At 33.4% G+C, this 21522-nt stretch overlaps 1 protein-coding gene across 5 annotated transcripts in view; it reads left to right on the plus strand.

Annotated features, from left to right (window-relative positions):
* Positions 1 to 21216, plus strand: part of LOC126850343 (protein eva-1 homolog C) — a 160843-nt gene extending 139627 nt beyond the window's left edge. For 4 of the 5 annotated variants that reach the window (XM_050593229.1, XM_050593258.1, XM_050593250.1 and 1 more), the window contains 3 exons: positions 14049 to 14303; positions 15011 to 15242; positions 15612 to 21216. In XM_050593229.1, the coding sequence (XP_050449186.1) occupies positions 14049 to 14303; positions 15011 to 15242; positions 15612 to 15840 (716 nt within the window). In that variant the 3' untranslated portion in view covers positions 15841 to 21216. The remainder of the gene's footprint in view (positions 1 to 14048; positions 14304 to 15010; positions 15243 to 15611) is intronic. The other variant, XM_050593266.1, reaches the window with a different exon arrangement.
* The last annotated feature ends 306 nt before the right edge of the window (positions 21217 to 21522 follow it).

Below are 21522 nucleotides of genomic sequence, written 5' to 3' on the forward strand. Positions count from 1 at the left end.
GAAAACATTGAGAAAAACTTATTCTATTTTATTGTATTATCTTTTATTATATCAATTTTTCTATTATCGCGCAAATGTTAGCGTAAATATTTTAATAATAATTTTGTTTTATTACAACCAAACGCTTCGAAACTAGATTATTTCAGTTTTTAGCAAGATATAATTAAAACACATGACACAATATATTTCTTATGTTTAATATTTTTTACGCGTCATTTTTTCTTTTCTTTTTTTTTTGGAGAAGTTGAATTCGTACAGAATAGAAAGGTTAATTTGCAGCCTCCATCTATTCGAGATTAACGCGTGGGCATTCACTAAATTTCAAGCGAGATTCCACTGAAATCGGCCGATTACGCAGAAGGTTCTGCGCAGCAAGGCCTCTGAATGGAACACGCATCGCACTATCGGAGCATATAATTCAAGCTTCTAATTAAAAGCGCTCACACCTAGCTTTCCGCTGCTTCTATCTCGAAACCGTATAATTTTCCCGACCACGTATACGCGAAAGGGCAATATTCGTTAATCGGGTCTTGAATTCTCCAACCTCATTCGAGCGCAAAGAAATCTCCACTTTATGACGGGGGCTTTATGTGTATGTTCTTGAAAAACTATCACTGGTACAGAAAAAGAAATGTCGACATAGCTCGCCATCGAAAAGCAATATTCCATGCATTCCCGGATGTTATCCAATTCTGTAAAGTTCTATAAAGTGCCACAATCTTCTTCCCATTCTCCATCTCCCTCTTGTATACTTCATCTTTCCGAAAGAAAGTGTTGTGTTATATTTTCGAGATCATTAAATAAATAAAGTGTCCTATCTGTCAATTTCATACAAAAATTTTTTTATTCTATGATTTAAATGTAAGATGCTCTTTCTTTTATTTTAACATATTATTATGCATTTGACATCTCTTTAAAATTATTATAACTTTATTTAAAGTCCATTTAATTTAAAATATATAAAATTCATTCATATGTAAATTTTTTAATAACATCAAGTACTGATTTTTTAATATGAAAAAAAAATCCAATTTAAGCGATTGTGAACAATCAAAACATTTAAAATAACATGTATTTTTTCACTCGAAATGTATCAAATATTTTGTTTTTGACATACTTGTTTATAAAGTTCGAATTTTTCGAAAAATAAATATCCAGGTAAAATATTACGAATAAAATCGTACTGTACATATCACTCTTTTTTATCACTACGATATATTAAAAAGGAATGGCGCATTTTATGATAGCCCGTATTTATAGGCAGTAGAACTTCCGTCGGGATCGGTTTTTTTCTTTGATCAAGATTTCGTCGGGCTCTTTCTACTAGCCGTCGTCTACGCAAAAAGGGTTGAAATGGCGACCGTCCATGGGGAAAAGGTTGCGCATCGCGCCGGCGGTGCGGAATATCGGGCGCGCCGGATGTGCATCGACCGAGATTAAAGGTGAAAGGGGACGTCGAACCATCGAGGGGAAAAAAATCTCAGATAAAGTTAACGCCATCTGATGGGGAGTACGATATGTGAACGATGAAAAACCTGTGAAACCCTCTCTTCGCGTCTGGCAGTGTAATCTCTATCTCTGTTTCTCTCTTCTCTTCTCTTCCACCCTTCTTTCTCTCTCTTTCTCTTTCACCCTCCCTGTTTCCCTTTCTCTCTCTCTCTCTCTCTCTCTTTCTCTTTCGTCCTCCCTGTCTCTCTCTCTCTCTCTCTCTCTCTCTCTCTCTCTCTCTCTCTCTCGTAGTAGGTCAATTTCAGCGTCGATCGTTGTCGACGACACGTTTTACTTCGCCTTTGCGAACTTTATCGAAGGTACCGCGGGTTCTATCGCGCCACTAATTAAAGGTAATGATCGAGTACCTCTACCTCCTAAAGACATGACTGCATCCTCTCGCTCGTCTATCCTTACCAGGTTAGATCAGAACCGAGTTAAAGTCCGCGAATGAATCGTTATATAGATACTGCATTGCGCGAAGAAGATTAAGAGGAAAACGAACAATTCAGCCGTAAAATAGAAATCCACTGTAATCCACTGTGTAATGAAAAAGTCAATATTTTTTCTCGATATTCATAAAAATACAGAGACCTCATGCGAGACTGAATTTGAAATTCTAAACATTTATTGAAAAAAAAAAAAAAATACGTTTCGAAGTTACAAAAATATACGGATCAGACAAATGTATAGAATGTAGTAAGACTTTGTGAGAAGAATTTGAAAAGGTGCATTGAAAGAACTACTGGCGAGAGAGAAGATTATATAAATTGTCATCTGACATATCGAAGAGGAAAAATCTGCTTGAACTTTTCCGTCTTACTTTCTTCAGAATGGCGCGCCATTCTAAATTTGACACTTTCTATTCCAAGTTGTCCGCGCGGGCTCAGATGGAACAAAATATTCGTAAAATTCTAGGCGCAGACAAGCGGCATCGTCTCGTAATGTTTCACAATTGATCAGATTGACGAAATTAATAATTGAACTTTTCTTTGCCGGTGAGCGGATGCGCTTAGCGTTATCGAGCGAAAAATGATATTAAAAATCAAACTGATCTGCTGATATTCGATGTAAGGAAATTTGATTCTTTGATACTCGTTCAATTAGATTCAGAAATGTACAAATTGCGTCTTGAAACTTGTTAGATTATAGAAAAGACAATGATTAACGGAATCGTGGGAATGGATCTTGATTGTCGCGGAGAAGATTAATGTTGTTTGTGCCTTTTATATTACATAAACATTCCATGTTTTCTCTTAATAAATAAAATTTATATATTATATAGTCATGATCAGAGTCACATATATTAAACGAATATTTTAAGAATATTGGAATTTATATATTTATATTTTATTTTATCAAGATAAAGCTAATTAAAAATTTTCATACATTTAATACAATTTACTTTCATATATATATATATATATATATATATATATATATATATATATATAATTTCTCCATCATATATTGTAATATAAAATAATTGGTAGAATTTAGAATTAAATTAAATTAAATTAAATTAAGTTTTTATAAAGAAATTTATATAATAATTAAATCATTTCAGTCTTTTTATATGGATATATTTAATTTTGCGCAAAAACAATTTTCGTGTACGTGTGAAGTATTTATAAAGCGCGCGAGCGTATGCTAAAATTTATGGATTAAGGATGTTCTGGATGTACAATAGTAGCAAAAAATTGTCAAAATTAAAAAGAAAACACGTTTCTTATACTGTTTGAAAAATTAAAAAAATAAATTCGCGTAATGAAAAAAATTAAAGTATCACAAAATAATATGGATTTTGACGTATTCATAAAAGAAAATAGTTGTAATTAATATTTTTTCTAATTTATGGCAAAAACTTTTGATCGTGAATATCCTCTGAAATCAACTGCAAAAGACAATGAAAAACGAGTAATTTACAGAAAGAGAAAAAGAGACAGATAATATTTTTTTACAATTTTTAGTAAATAACTTTTAAACGAATTAATGGAGCTAAATCAAGTTTTGCACAAATATTTATTAGAATTTCCTTAATAGATGTGAAAATTTTTATTTCATTGATAATATTTTTTCTTTGTCAAATTTGTCAATAAGTGCTGCAATAGGCGATTTTCCATAAGAATCAATAGTAACTTTAAATTTAAATAACTTTCAAACCGTTAAGAGAATTGTACTTAGTTTTTACACAAATATTCAGAAGAAATAGTAGAACAATCTATAAAATTTTAATGCTTTCGTTAGTATTTTGATATATATCACATACATCCTTAATACATACATCCATGAAGCTGTTTTATCGCACTTGAATCTGCGCAGCACAATATAGTGATTATATAATACACTTACGAATAATAGTTCGAAAATATTAAGAACAAATTACGTGACATTGACATTATTAATGATTATTTATCGAAATCCGCTGTTACAATGTAATACAGCGTGATAAACGGATATCGTGTCTTTTAGTAAATGCGGTGTCACATTTTAGGCGAAGAAATCATTACAATTGTTCTGCGCCGACACGGACAAATGAGGATTAGCGCATATTTCGTCGTTAGTAAAGATAAGAAACGGCACGTTTCGCGCGTTAGGCTACGGCCATTCCCGTACATTTAACCAGCAAACAATGATAGAACTTAACACTGAAATTGGATGGCTTTTAATCGAGTGGAATGTCTGGGGACAATCTTAAGTTATCGTGTTTCGCCGTCGCCTTGACGTAACTAATTAAGTGAATCGTGTTAGCTCACTGTAAGAGGGCGCATTCTTGTTTCTCCGGTACGTAATCTATACGAGATTTTATTCAATTTTTCATGTTTCAATTGTAACGTGAAAAATATCTAACAAAATAAAAGAGAAGAAAGAAAGATATTAAATTAATAATAAAAAATATAATAGATATGGAAATATCATAGTTACTGTAATTCTTTAATTATGCAAATCCACGCCTAAGATGATTAATATTTATTTGTAAACTGCTTTTCTTTTATTAATAACATTATTCAATTTATATATTAATAATATAATATAATAATATTAATATTATACCGAGCAATTTTGTCTTTAAATGAATGCAAGAAATTAGATATACGTTATTATATATATATATATATATATATATATATATATATATATATACTAATTTTGAAAAATGATTTTTACAACATAACACATTGCTATATATAATGGTAGTTGGCATATTCCATCATACGTGTAGCAATCTTACTAACACAAGTTAGGCATACCTGAAAATTTAACCGAGCTATTAAATGGCCATTCGGGATACGATATAACGGTTCTATATGGTAGATAACGCATACCACCGGGAGGATGTCTTCCCATAAAAGCTAGATATTGTATCTGTGGCGGAGATTGACGTTGGAACATTCTGCCGCGTTTTGTGCAAACGTTGAGTGACATTTCATCAGGAACAGAGCCATTTCCTCGTATTTATAAATGTAAAAAAAAATGGCGAGAACATTTTACTTTACTTTTTCTTATTTTACTCACATCACAATCGCTATTTATTATAATAATGTATGCATAGTGTCAATAAAAATTTCGGAGAAATATATTAAATAATTTCGGAGAAATATATATATTAAATAATTTTAAATACACACATACAAAAGATAAAAAATATATTTATTTTATCTTTCCATATATTATATATGGAGAGATAAAAGATAAATAAGATGATAACTCTTATTAAAAGCAATAGGACTAAAGAAATAGGTCACTATGGTTCATTAAATATCGTTGGTGAGCTTGCATCGGCAAGCTACAACAAGAATGTAATACGGCCCCGTAGGACAAAATCGCTTTAGTAAAAGTTACACAGCTTGATGAGAGCTTTCAGGACAAACGGAACTTTGCTCTCCCTTCTATTTACATTTTTAACTTGCTAGCTTCTCTCATACGGACTAAGCCACGACCTGTTAATTCCGGCTTTGACCACGGTAAAGATCCTTTCGTACTGCCAAACAGGATAAAATTTGGTTTTATTCTGTTCTTTTCTCTCTTCGTACATAGCAACCTTAATTTCTTTCATTTTTACCGTTGTATAAAATGTATTCTACACAATTAGTCAAAACTATCTTTACAATGTGAAGAAGAATATATTCATTTTTAGAATATAGTTTTAAGATTGCCGGATATTTTAATAGGTTTTATAAAGAATTTTAATTATTATAAGCATTAATAAAAGGAGAATTAATGAAAGTTTTTAAGACCAAGATTTAATTTTTTTTAAAAGGTTATAAAAATTTTGCAAATAATTTTGCGTGAGAGAAAAATGATTTCTACAATCTATGTTTAACATGGATATAATGTATATAAGTTATTTATAAGTCATTATATTTATTCTCTAAAAATATTAAAAATGAATATAATGATTGTCTCATATTTTTGTACCTCGTTATTTTTTTCTATGCTTATATATTTATTATACAGTATACTTTATTCGAGACAAACGCAATTATAGTAAGATACTTCCATTCAATATGGTGCACAATTTGATATCGATATGTGATATGTAAATTTCTTAAACGTTATGACATAACGGAGAATTCGTCAACAAAGTCAATGCCAGTCATTTAATAAAGTTATACATAGTAGTTAGTAAGTTTCGAGACCGTTCTCTTGCCTACAAACTAGACGAAAAGCTGTCTATGCAAAAGCAATTATCGAACAACTGTCACGACATCAATATCTATCAGGTGAACTACTTAGAATTGAAACTTTTATGTTCATAAAGAGAAATTGTTGATTCTTGGATCGAGTTCTTATCGCTAATCAACTTTGAAAGCTTATCGAGCGATAAAATTTGCTTCAATTTTAATAGCATATTATATTAACTGCAATAATTTCTATTGTTTTAATCAGTCTTAATTAATGGAAATTTATTATGAATATGAAATTTTGTGTGAATTTCATACGATAATATTGTTTTTAAAGTTTGAATTGACTTAGACCATTTTCAAAATTAACTGAATGTCCTATAAATGACTTAAAGCAATAAAGAACTTTGAGTTTTATTTGAAACAATAATTTTATTGAAATAATTCGTGAACATTTATTAATTATTTTTAAACAGTAATCCATTTTTATCATTATTTCGAGTATTTAAGATTCTTAAAATGTTCCTGAAAAACTGGAGGGATGTACGGTAGTAAACTCATAATATCTTTATGTTTTTCTTCCGATACTGGTCTAATGCTGGTGTATAATGGAAGTAATTTAATATTTCCGTATATTTTTGGTCTTCCTCTTTTAGGTGAAAGATCCAAAACGTGAAATGTAGAATCATCTAAAGAAGTTTTATAAAACATTTTATAAGGTTCATTTTTCAAGAATCTCATCCATTGAATTTGTAGCCAAGAGACAGATTCGCCCGCGGTATTTTTTACTCTTCTTGTTATTGTATCTTCTAATGATTTCGTTGAAATAAAATCCGGCTGCGACATTCGCTTTATCGAAAATGTATTGCTTCTTCTGCACTTTTCTATCAATTCATAATAATGCTCAGGGTTGTATAAGTAATTTGCTTTTTATTTTCATTTCTATCAACCCAAAATCACGATCATTCGGTAGAAAGGAATGACCTGATACCAAAAATTATTATTTTATTATTATTATTTTATTATGTAGTTCAGAAACGCGTCAAAGAAGGCCACGTGCCATTTTCAAGTTGTTTATATAATTTCTTTAAATTTTGACTTAGACCACTTTCATAATTAACACTAAATGAATTCCATATAATGTTGAAATTACAACCACTATCTAATGGTTCATTTTTGACAATTTCGTAAAAATTACATTGAATACATTTAGTTTAAACTAATGTGGTATGAAATAACTGATAAACTCATTTTTTTTAAATTTTGACTTAGACCACTTTCATAATTATGGGCACAATTGTTGTATTTAATACCATATCGTATCTTTAAGCGGAAAAAATATAATTGTTGCTTTTCAAGCAATCGCGATAAATTAAAAAAAAAAATAAGAGGGATTAACAAATTTAATCAAATATTAGACTGAAATGTTCGAAAGAAAGATTTATTTTATCAATTGAATAAAAATCAAGAAAAAAAAAACAGATAACATTTATGACAATTTTGGTTCATAAATGAGCAGCTTTGCAGTAAAAATATTTTTTTTCTCTTTTTCATTGCGTAAAATATTGAATATATTGTAAGCGTTTTCCGAATGAACACTCCTAATAAGAAACGTTTAAACTCATCGAGTTTTAAGACAGAGATATTTCACAGTAGATTTCACAAAGTGTCATTCGCTGGCGTAGCTTCTTCAGGCAAACGTTACGACACGATTAACAGCCGCTATTAGTGATTGATGTTGACATTAGTATCAGAACTGGGAGTGATATGACTATTTCACTACGAGTTGCTACGCCAATGATCGATTCGAAGTCAATATATTGACACCACGGCGATCCATCGAATGTCGATTAGGGGTGCCCTGGAACTTTGGTTGACTCGTGCGATGACAGGAGATATCCCTGCTTTATGAGCCTAACGCGGTGCGATATTTTATTGCCTTCAAAGTTCGAAGCGTTTTTCGTAGCGGATTTTACACTCACGTTTTCTATCATGTAGATTTACGAGTTGCGCTTTTGACTACTTGATAATGAATTGTTAAGTTTTTTTTTAATCAAAGACGCGATTAATTAATTAAGCTATATGTGTCTGTGATCGATGAAATAATTTATTTATGAAACGTAAGTAGAATATTAATCTGAGAGTAACTTATCTTTTACTTAAATCGACAGAGTGATTAATATCCGGAAAATCAATATTTTATTATATATATATATAGGTATAAAATTAAGCATTTATTTAATCTTAACTGAGTATGGAACATTGTTGTTAATGATTTATTAATGATATACATCTGTTTATAATTCATATACAATGTCAATATTTAAAATGTACGAATTATATGTTAATTTAGTTGATTTTACATTCTTTAGATGTATACAAGAGGGATAGAAGTTTTAACATTATTTCTTTAATTATTTTTTAAGAATTTAAAATTGTGTATATGTGTGCGTCTCGAAAATAATTTATTTATGAAACATAATTGGGACATTAATTCAAAAGTAACTTATCTGAGTGATTTGTTCATTTATTTGGCAACGATTTTTTTTATTATTTAGATGTATACAAACGGAATAGAAATTTCAATATCATTATTTTAATTATTCTTTGAAAAATTTAAAGTTAATTATATGTAACGATTTTTAAAAATTTTCTTTTTATGTAAAATGTTGAAATATGTTAGAGAATCATTATTATGCCGTATGTATCGTAAGGCAGATCCGAAATTTTACATAGCGTATTACGCCTATATATTACAGGTGTCGTAAAATGCTCGCTCTTTTCGCGACGTGTGCGAAACAGGTGGCGGTGCAGACCGGTCGCGTGATTCTTCTTTCGGTCACAGTATACGTAGCTCGCGCGCGACTCGCGGATGCGAGCAATAATTTCAGCGCAGCTCCGAGACGTAGCTCGCGTTGGCGGGAGTGCATAACACTTTTCACAACAGAAATTATTTTGTCGACGAATAAAAATGTTTACGCAATAAAAAAAGCAACGCGTTCTCTATTTCGTCTACGATAACTTTTCGGCTTTGTCACGTTTCGTTCACCGGTACGCACGAACACTCGTTCGTTCGTCCGTCCCTTTCGGAATTCTAGGTAAAATATTTTTTTTGCTTTCTCTTTTTTTTTTTTTTTTAATAATGGATGCGTGTTTAACACTGTTTCACTGCTCGAGTGCGCAAATATCTAATTTTACGCGCGAAACGAAATTGCGTTTTGCAATTTCGGGAAATTATTTACAGCGGGGAGATAATTGAGTGCTGTTTTTAAATATGTTTTTCAACACGTACACGTGATTTGCTCGCAGGATCGTTCTAATATAATTTGATACTCGTTGCTTTAGGGCTGTTATAATAAACAAATTAATTTCTGTTTATAATACCGGCTATTCCATGTATGTAAATTACGTTTTACGTCACAAGCGCAATATGTTTTGCAATATCGAATATTGTGATGCGCCATCGTGAATATAAATTTTTGATCATCTTGTTGCGACAAAAATAATTTTTGGCGATAAACCTAAAATAGTTTATTTATTCAGTTTATTAAAAAGAAAAAGTAAATTTTGTTTTTGGTATAATATACTTACGCGCATTAAAAACAGCCGAGATATATATCCGACTGCATATGTATGTACACATATAACGCTATACGCATTGCATACTTTATGAAGAATAAAATGTGAAATGCACGCTACTGAAATTAAACTTTCATGGACGATCGATTGCTATCTCGAGCGAGAGGCACTGATTTCGCTTCGATACTCTTAAAATTAGTCCACTACCATATTCTCGTATTACTTCCTCTCGAGCAATTTTTTTTATTTTTTACACTCCGTTTAAGCGAATTGTTGCATTTACCGTTAATATTTTTAGCTCGCATATCTTATGAAATTCATCTAATTTTTACTTCACTATCTTAGGACAGAGCTTTAAACTCTAGAAAAATATTAATTACTTTGATATTAATTTTATTATACATAAAATTGATACTAGTTATTATAATCGTATTTATATTGTATCTGATTAACGAGTAAAAATTTATATTCGTTGTTATGACATTGAACAACATTTTTTAGATTCGAAATTATAACGAAAATTCGAATTGTTCTATTAAACTTCTTACAATCAAAGAGCATCTATTTGCGGAATCGCGATTCTTTTGCTACAATATTTCCAATGAATATTAATTCTAAATTTGTAATTTAGTTTTCTTTGATGGCATAATTACTCAACACCGACTGATTTCATATCCACATTACTTGCTACAAGACGCAAACAGAATTACGTAACTCTATGTTTGAAGATTCACGTCAGACGCAGCTATTATCTGGCCGGCTGAGTAAATTCATCAAAAGACGCATAGTGGAAACTTGCAATGTAATAGGATAATCAATATTTTGTGTGCGTATTGCTGGCGAAATATTTTTTTATGAAAAGATTTTCAAGAATGCTCCATGTAAAGTGAGTTATACATACTCTATTGAACTCTGTCTTTACATTTCTTATCTTCGCTTATCTTCTTCCGAGCACCGATAAAAGTCTTATGAGCTGCTATATGATAATCAGATTTTATTAAATATGTAATCGAAGATATTATATTACTATAATTAAATACATCCTTGTAAAGATGATCTCTAATAATTTGCACATTTTTAAGACTAAAAATAAAATTTTTATGTATGTATTTAGTTATATGCGCGCGTCACACAATTGATACATTGTAATACTAAATTCATTGTATTTTTTTCTATTTCTTAGCTTATGCTAATTTTTATTTCAAAAGAGAGAGAAGATATCTTTATTATAATAACATATTAAAACAATCTCACTATTAAATTTATTATGTAAATTTTATAAACAGATATAATTTGTTCGTAAATGAGAGAAGAAAACTTGTGCGACGGGATAGAAGCGAAATTCCGCGACATCGAATTCCGTCATCGGCTAATTGTAAGCATTCCCAAGTCACTAATTAGAAAACTAGGAACTGCGAATGTTATCTCGCTTGGGAGAGATAGCAGTCTTAGTGCAACAACGCGGCTTGGAAGAACTAGGACCATATTGTTTGAATTATAATGTAAATAACTCGAAGCTAAGACATTAGTAAATCCCCCGATGAAACGGAAACTTCCCAATGAACGTACTAATTCCGTTCTATTTAATATACGGTATGTTAGCAACTCGTGGATGTGCATTGCAAAAATATGCTAAATAATACAGGGGGAAAGATAAAATAAACAAATTTTACTCCATTCCTTAGCTCAAATTTTAACATAATTACATAATTTTTACACGAAGTATACAAATGGCTTTAATAAATGTGTATCTCAGCATTTACAATATGCTGATTCTTTCTTTACTTTTATCGCGTCAGCAAAACTGCTTCGTGAGACCCGAGTAATTCATCATCTTCAAGTCTGCTTGAATCAGTCGTTTTATAACGAAGCATATCGTGCGTGGTTCTAGAGTACAGAACAAGGTAGTAAGGGGAATTAAAAATATCTCTTTAATCTCATGAATTTTTTTATGGATTAATTTTTATGCTAATATTTAACAATTCGATAGCGTTCAAGAGAATTATATAACTTTTTTTTTTTTAGTAAATATTTTAAAAATATTAAAACTTGAGTGTCGATAAAATTTTATATTGATACTCTTGCAATATTTTAATATACAAAAAAAAAAATTCTACTTGGGTCGAATCGCGCGAATAAGCGGCAAAGTCAACTACGTACGATCTGCGCATCGAATACTTTCGTCAATTGTCAACAAGGCAAAAACACGGACTACTTCATTCGTATATCTTACTCCAGTTCTATTTTCCATTGGCATTTGGAGGCGCTGCGCAGAGTTCTTCCCTGAAAAATAATCCGGGCAAAAAGTAAGTCGGAAAACCGTGCGGCGTACCCGCAGATACAATGTGCCATTTAAGTTCCGCGATCCATGAAGAGACACAAGGAGGAGAACGACTTGTCACGAGTTTCTCGGGGCTTTTTTACGTGCTTCAGACTCCGGTCGATAAATGTAACAAAGATCATGAATTTTAATGACGATTGAGTGACTAATCCTGTTCCTTAAATCGCAATCCTCGCTAAAACAATGGTACTCTGGGTGACGAGAGACCTGTGCCGGACAGCTCCCATGATTTATTCCGTAGAGACTATTAGAGGACGTTACGATGTGATCAATCATTCTTGCCGTGGAAGTTTGCTGGAAAAACATATTTGCATTATGCATATCGGATCGCGCAAAATGTACGTTCGCTAGAATTTAACAAAGTGTAAGAAAGCTCTCTCTGTTACATTCTTTTAATTCTAAATTTTAATGTTACAAAATTACGTTAAGTAATTATTATTTTTATGCCAAACATTAATTAATGATATTTTAAACTTGTTTAAAAAGAAGAGCATTTGCTAATATAAGATTATGGAATTTATGTATTTTGCTGCTATAATTTAGATTACTATTATTAGATTTACAGAATACAAATTGCAATTTCATTTTAAAGCTATTGAAAACAAGCCATTTTCACGCTATAAATTTGTGTAATTATAACTAGAATAGACTGTTATATCGCGTAATGTTTGCTCATTTCATTTATTTTTCATTTGCGAGATAGACAGCTGTTCGCCATGTATATTTTACTTCAAACATTGTGAAAAAATAATATTGCATTTGGTGAAAGGTTAATAGTATCTTTCGTTGTGAATAACACAGTGGTTAATCATTTTTTATTGATAGACTTCTCATAATAATTATCTATATAATATTTTAAAATGCAAGAAATTATATATTGTCGTATTATACAATTTATTTCATATAAAATTCTTCTAAAAGTCTCTAAACCGTAAAATTTTGCGATATATCTAACACAATACTTGTTTAAGGTGTTGGTTATTGATTTAACGATATGTAATGTTTTATTCTTTCCGATTTTACGAGACACTTTCCTACATCTGTCATCGCTGTAAATTTGCTACATAATTTACACAGATTTTACTTTGACGCTTTTATTCTCGAATCCGAGCATTGAATTCAATATAATTTCTGCGAGTTTAAATCGCGATACTATAAATAAAAAAATATCTTGACTTTTTCGAGAGACAAAATGGAAATGCCAAATTTGAAGATTCTTTCTCTACGTGCGGAGGATTCTTTCTCTCCGTACGAAGGTATACATATATATATATATATATATATATATATATATATATATATATGTATATGTATATATATATATATATGCAGGGTGTCCTAGATCACCCGTATACCCCTTTTCTTTCAAAAACTAAAGAAAATATAAATAACTGTTATAAAAAAATATATTGCAAATAATTGCATACTTTTTTTTAAAAAACAATTACTTTCTATACACCATTTGATTCATCTTATTATTCTGTACATAAAAGTATTATTATACAATTATCGAAAACTAAATAATTTTCGAGATATTTTGTATTTTATATTAAAATATGTCAGATTAAGATACAAAATAACTCAAAATATTCTGAATGAAAAAATACTTTATTATAGTGTTTTGAAAAGCTCTCGAGATAAGCTACAAGAATATGTAATAAAAAATGGGGGTTTCCATTTAAGAAATTAAAGATGTCTTTGACTTGACCTTAACGATGCCATTCAAGGTCAAACCAATGACACCATCTTATGTTCCCTTCAAAACCATACAATTTTTGTTCAAAACGTTTTTCTCTAAAATGCTTAGTTTTTGAAAGAAAAGGGATGTACGGGTGGTCTAGGTAGGACACCTTGTGTATATATATATAATATCGAAAATTGAATTTGGCAAGATTATAATGTTTCCAACCAGAGCGTTGCCCGTTCTTTCAAAGTCTCATGCAATCGCGAACTCTCGTCACTTTCCTCCCCTCATACGTGCCGTCTGAATACGTTTTGTTTTCTCGCGTGCACAGTGGACGCACGGTTGAACATGTTAAAGTCGCTCGGTATCGGGGCGAAACATTTACCCTTATCGCCTTTACCGCCCATGGTTATCCAGGGGGTTGCAATGGCGAGCGACAACGGGGTTGATAATGCCGCAACCACATCGGGCGCCGTCGGCGCATCCGGAAACTGCACTACCGTCGTCTACGCGTTTCCGGAAGAGGAGGATCACCTCGTGGTTGGATACCTCAATGAGTGGATCAATGCATATTCCTTCATAACGAGTGAGTACTACACCATCGGTTGGTCGTTGTATTTTCAGCTGGTAAAGTATGCTGTTGCAAATCAACCTCGATTTATGCCAGGGTTGGATACGGACAGGGTAGTTTGTTCCACGAGCGAGGTTGGCGAATGATATTTTAATTGTTTGAGCATCCTGCGTGAAAAAGGAAGGGATCATTTTTGATCATGCACGGATTGATATCGAAATTAGTTCAATTTTGACTGTCGAAAGTAGATGTATATCTTTTAATTTTTAGCTACCACGGATGGTATGAAATTATTTTTCTCTATACGTGTATTCAAACTTGAACTAAAGTCGAAATTGATCGATTTGGGTTTTAGTCTTTCAATTTTTGAAAACATGTAAAGAATCATGTTGAAATGATAGTTATCGATTACTGTTTGGCGAATATATGCATTGTGTGTTTGGCATTGTTTCTAGTTACAATAGGTGGTATAGCATGTTAGTCGAATTTTATTTTACTTTTAATTTACAATTTTGAGCTTTTTTCGAATGTCATGTCACGCTTGTATTTGTATACATAAATCTACAAATTGGACAAAAAACGAACTCACGAATAGAAGTTATTATCGACATTATTGTTCTTTTTTTATTATGACTATGCTTGCATCTGCTTTTCGATATATTTTACAGGGAACAAAAGTCGAAAAGAAAATCTAAAGTGTGCATTTAACATGATCCCTGTAGACAACCAAGAAAAGTTTTACCTCTACATTATCGTATCGGTCAGCGCCGGTATCTTGCTCTTTCTGGGATTGGTTATTGGCCGCCTGTTAGTCAGCCGGCATCGCGCCAAGAGGGATGCAAAGTTCCATGCGAATAACGAGGCTCTTCCAAATGGATTCACCGACGATATTTCCGAAATTGATGCGGATATCGATCTTACCACACCGGTCGCAGTACCAATGCAAGACGCAAGGTAATTTTTTTTTTTTTTTTTCTTTTTTATTGACATGAAAAGAATGAATCCTTTAATTATTACGTGAGTGAATAAGATCTGAATTATTCTCTTAAGCGTATTTAGATCTTCAATAATGTTTGTCATCTTAAATGGGGATAAGTTTTATAAGACACGGTAAAATAAACACGGTGTAATGAAAAATGTTTATTTGAAAATGAAAATCGAAAATCTGTTTTGAGAATTTTCAGTCTCATATTTTAATCTCCAATAAATAATTTGCATTGCGGTTTTTTATTTTATCCTTAGTAATGTGAATAAAGCCTCGAATATTTTATTACAATTTTGCCTCTCTCTTAACTATTGATTATGCTGTTTCATCTCTTGTAGATTGTCCGAAACTCAGTTGGCCGAGAGGCTTCACGGCGAACGTTACTATGCCGATACAAGGATACCTCTGTCGCCAACGAGCATCCACGTCGCGTCGGTGCCTCACGCGACTAACACGGGGATGCGCGTCGATCTTGGAAATCATATGGTTGGCACGGATAATCTTCACACGATCCTCCGCACGGAGAATCCCCGGAGCCTCAACAGCAAAAGCTATTACTACGGCTGACAAGAGGAAGGGGTTGTCCCGCGCGAGGGACGACCCCCGTCCTTGAGCCCGGTGCCGGAAGTAAGCACGCGAAAATATTGCTTTTAAATTTGAGGGAAGACGCGCAGACTTACGGCAGAGGCTTATTCGTCGCTTACACCGAGCCGCTGTAAATTATGCTGTTGAACTTATGGAGAAAATTGTGCCATTTATATCGCACCGCGAATTACGGTAGATAGTGACAGTGCAATCTCAGATTTGTCGAACTAACTTTAATGACAAGCACCTGCTGGGAACTGAACAGACTTACACCCTGCGGATTTTTCTATGTCTGCAAAAGTGTCGTCCATTTTTCGGGATTCGCGCAAAAGTTCTCGAGGAGTGTATAATCTATCGTCGGCAAGGGGAGAATCATATAGTCACGACACATTGTTTTGTTGCAATATTGCAACGAGAACGTGTAGCGATATGTTAAAAAAGTGTTGACTTATAAATGTGTATAAATAAGAATGCTCGAGCGAGGAGAGGAGAAGGAGTTTTTCCGAATAAAATTGGAATAGTTTTAAGGACCATCGCAAGCATTTATGTTATATTATGCATTTAATCGCTCACGACAGAGAAAGAATGATCTCGATTATGCAAGCAGACACGTGAGAGAATTCGAATCTGGTCACTCTTTCGAATACGAATTAACAGACGAGTATCAAGAAAATAGACGTGTATTACTGATGATATTTATTTCTATGAATTACCAAGCTGTCGACGGATTTTTGAGTTTCGTTGTTTAATATAGATAGAGACATATCTTGCGAAGACTGTGTTACCGGACCTCGATATTCGTCGATCGAACAATCTACTCTTACTGTATATCTTGTATTCGCCGTATACTTGACTGTTATACCCTCGGTAGAATCTCACTAAACGAAATGAGTTTCATGAAGCATATCGACTGGCCGGTAACGTTTCTGCCGACAAACTTCTGAAACCTTTGATTTGCGCGATCTAGGTATCTGGTGACCAGCAGTGAGTCAGTGAAAGAAATCACCGGGTCAGGCATTCATCTCGAGAATGTCGACAATATGGAAAGTAACATTGATATATTTATGAGTAATATTTTCTATATAATTTCGTCAAACGAGATTTGTGTTAGAGCAAAGAGTTTCCTTGTGTGAAATCTATAACGCGATCTTGTTAGGAAAAAAAACAAGACCTAATATTAATCGAGGTTCTTTAAACCGATCACCATTCGCGCGCCAGCTGGAAATTATCGACCAGTATGACTGTAGGAACAGCGGCCGCACGTAATCACGCCCACACTCAAGAAAAATCTCTCAACGAACTTACAGCGGTTTTGTATACCGAAGCTACGCTGCCATAGTCGCGAGACGATTTTTATAGAAATTGGTACGTATGTATGTATTATATATCACGCTGTAAATAGGGTTGTGTGATGTAATATATGGATAAGTCAGCGAGAGGAACGCGCGTAATAAGACTTAAATCGAAACGGTCGGAGATTGTAACTGAGGGTCGCCCTTTGTGCCATACAATCGATTTTGCAATCGTCCGGGAAAGCGGGAGAGCGCCTCTCTGTCAGAGCTTGCGGAAACTCTCCCTCGTGGATAAGGAGATTAGTAATAATATAAGCAGAGTTCGGATTTTTCTTCCATGTAAATTGGTATGTGGATTTCGACCAGCGATGCGCAATCTTGTTTGTCACGTGTCATCTTTCTCACAATTAGCTATTGATCGCAGAATTAAATATAAGAATGATAATCGAGTCGCACACATCAATTAGTGAAATCGAAATAGTGTGAGGATGTTAGTCGATATATATATATCGATAAGTTTACGTGATAGAATCGATGAATATCAGATCTCAGAAATTTATTCGTCATAATTGAATGCAATTTTAAAACATTTGCATATTTTTTAACACAAGCTCAATATCTCTTCTTATTTCAGAAATATTGAATTTTAATTTCTTCAGGGCATATTCTGACTTTATCGAGCACAATAATATAATTTATCTACTTTCTCGTAGAAAAATGAATCGAAATCCCGCGTCACGTGAGAAGATATTATGATAGATTGCGCATCCACGGAATTGCACTGTTGTTCTTTCTATCATTAGCCACGTTAATGTGTAATTTCGCTCAACTGCCCGTAGTGTACAACAAATCCGAGCTCCAGCAAACCCTGCCTCCCTCTTTCGTTCTCGTTGTTTGTACGTCGTTCGGTAAGTCGTAATCCCCCGAACTCGCATACAGTCGTCGTTATGGCAAATCGATCTCGCGGGTATCCGGCGACGCGGAGTCGCATTTTCGACACATCAGCGAGGTCGTTAACGTAATAACGCCCACACTGATCGTTATCTTTAAGGGCTAAGTCATCAATTAGGTGATACGTCGAGGTCGCCGTATGAACATCGCGAATGCCATATAATTTGACACATCTCGCACGAGGAGCACGATCGTCGGGAACATATATATATATATATATATATATATATATATATATATATATATATATATATATATATATATATCATTCTCACCGATTGATTTTTCACGACCGTATATATCGAGGCAAAACACACATGCGAATCTCACTATACTCGTGCGAGAAAATTAAACATATTTTTACATGAGAGTATAGTAGATTTTTGCATGAGATCTACTAATTTTTATATATGATTGGTATTTTTTTATTTTTTCTATTTCTTGAAATACTTCGCGAAGGAGAGAGATCCGTTAATCGACATTTTTCGACACCTCTCTCTCTATTTATTTATCTTTTTTTAAGAATCTTTTCATTATCTTGGGCGAATGAGTACAAGGGCTGTCCATAAAGAAACGGAACTTTAAAAAAAGCCAAATGCAGTGACGTGGGGCCATCTACTTTGTAGTGTCTAGTGGAATTCTTTAATAATTTTCTGACACTACGAACATGACGCTATTGTTTTTAGTTTACGTTTTATGGTGATTTAAATGAGGTTATGTTTTGCGTTTGTGGCGTTTTTTTTTTTTCTCTTTTCTTTTAAGATTTTTTTGCAACGCTTGAGAGAGTCAGTGAAAAACAAACGACCGGAGGCGTGTGCGAACGATTCAATGCTGCATCGCGACAATGCATTCACACAAGCGTTATTTTTTATCAACGAATCTTTCACAAAACACGCGATGACTATTGTCCATTTCTCTACTTTTCGTTTCGGATCCTTTTTTTAAAGTTCGAGTTCTTTATGGACTCTTGTATAAGTAAGCGGGTAGATTATTTTGAAGATTGGGTTGAGGCCATTGAAAAGAATTATTTTGTTCCACAAAATAAAAATTGATTTTTTAATCTCAAAGTTCTATAAAACAAAATTCTATATTATAATTATTTTTATTTTAAATAAATCTTCATTGCAATCAAGTCACGTTTAGCAAAACTTATAAAAAATATTTTCCAAATTAACTTGTGTTTATTTTAATACACACACACATACACGCGCGCGCGCGCGCGCGCGCACACACACACACACACACACACACACACACACATATATATATATATATGTCTATAATTTATTATCTGTAGCTTGCACAAATCGTACCAGATATAACACCAAAGATCGCTCTCAAAACAAAAACAAGCAATATCGCGAGCAACATCGATAACACAATTTCCGTGATTCTGTGACGCGGATCGCAAGGATGTAACCGAACGTGTAATCGAGCACCGACTGAAAATATAATTATCGGATGTCATCATCGCGCGGCGAGATCTGAAAACTTGAAAATGAGTTCTCCCGCCGTCCAGATGCAATTACGTACGCCTGCAGGTGCCCGCTTTCTTTCTTTCTTCTTTTTTAGATGGTCAGCATTAATTAAGGTTTATGTATATCGCAAAGCTGTACCAGAAACCGCCATTCGGGAGAAAATCCTCTCTCATCAGAGAGAATGCTTCTTCTTCGTTATTATTCTTCCACTTCTCGCAACGCTCGTGAACCCCTCGAGCTTTCCTTTTGTGAGGAAACCCCTGCGGAATTTCAGCCCCTTGTATTTATGCAAATAGCGTTATGTAACACGTATACGTCCCGAGGGACTCGAAAACCCGGAAACACTCGTCACTCTCGCTTTTATTTTCTCCCTCTTCTTTTATTATTATACCGTTATTTTCATTTCTTTTATTTTTGTCGAGACGCGTCAATAATATCATTCTTTATCTACAGCTCTTTGAATTCTGTTCTATAAATGATAGACATCTCATTCTCAGAATACAGTAACGCGTTCCATTAATATGTTGCGTTAAAAATATCGCCGATGGTTCAGCAGCAGAGCAATCGATGTCGCTATTAAAGTCTAAATTTGTCTTATGCTAACTTATGAGACTTTAAATATATTTTCTTATCAATATATTTTTTACATTACACTTTTTGTATTTTTCTTTATTTTGCTGATCGTGTCGCGAGATCAGAAAATAAAAGTAATCCCTCTAGGGAACTGTTCCACATTTATTGTTCGAATGACGACGCTTTTCGTTTACCCATCAGTATTTACTTGACAAGACGCAAATCGCAAATTGCCGCAAGCGTTCGTCGTCTGAGATGCAAATTAGCCTCGTGTAAATACGTGTATATTATAGGAAGGATCCCTTATACGATCTACCTTAACGCTTGCCTCGTCATCTTCCTATTTTCCAAACTGCGCTGCTTTTCATTGCTAGCGGAATCTTTGAAAATCCTTGAAAATCCCTCATTATCGATAGCGAGCTCGCGGTTGTATTATTTATCCTCGCATCCCATCTAGCTCTCATCCAGCGGGGACGAATGAATTATACCAAAGACATTTTATTGAACGGCGATCGATCGATCAGCGATTGGAAAAGCCGACAGATTACGCACGTATTTCTTTCACTGCGGATTGTGACTGACATTACTGATAAAAAAAAGAAAAAGAAAAAAAAAACAGGCAAGTGATATTTTGTTGAGAAATTGAAATTTTTATTCGCGTAGAACGTGTATTATATATGAAATAGTGCGTAATGCTGTAATAATGGTTTGTTAATGGACGAAATGTTAGGAGGTAATGCGATTATGTGGAGGAAGCATTTATCATAAATGCTTGTAATAAACATTTGTTCCACATCGCCGTTACTACCCTCTATTATTATGCTATGCATTAATGTCATTACACGTTCGTGCAATGCTATCGGAGAATTTTGCATATAATGTTATCGCGCTATTTCAAGCACATAAGCGTACTAAGACCTACGAAATAGGATACTGAAAAAAATAAGTTTTTCTTCTTGACCAATATTTTCTTTTTCTTTTTCAACTGATAACGCTAATTAACAAAACACAATCAGGACAGATAGTGTAAACGAATAAAGGGATTCGTGTGCGAATATTGCTGATACTCTTGCAAATTTTTATTACGCCTTTTACCTCTCTCGTTCGGTATTAATTAGTCTATTCTCATTGAAGCAACCTTGTTCGGAGTGCCTGATATTAATTGACGGGAAGCGTCCATAAATATACTGTACGTACTCGCAACCTCGTCGTCATGCAAATTTGCGCGAGATTCTTCGCGACAAAATTGTCATTTAATAGCAGCAGTTTATGCTCGCTCGCGTAATTCTAGTTTTATATCCTTATAAAGGAAGTGAGAATCCGCGATGCCGTGAGACTGCCATGGAAATACGGGGAAAACAATTTCTCCA

The sequence above is a fragment of the Cataglyphis hispanica genome, chromosome 1 (assembly GCF_021464435.1).
Source record: "Cataglyphis hispanica isolate Lineage 1 chromosome 1, ULB_Chis1_1.0, whole genome shotgun sequence".
Classification (NCBI taxonomy): Eukaryota; Metazoa; Arthropoda; class Insecta; order Hymenoptera; family Formicidae; genus Cataglyphis; species Cataglyphis hispanica.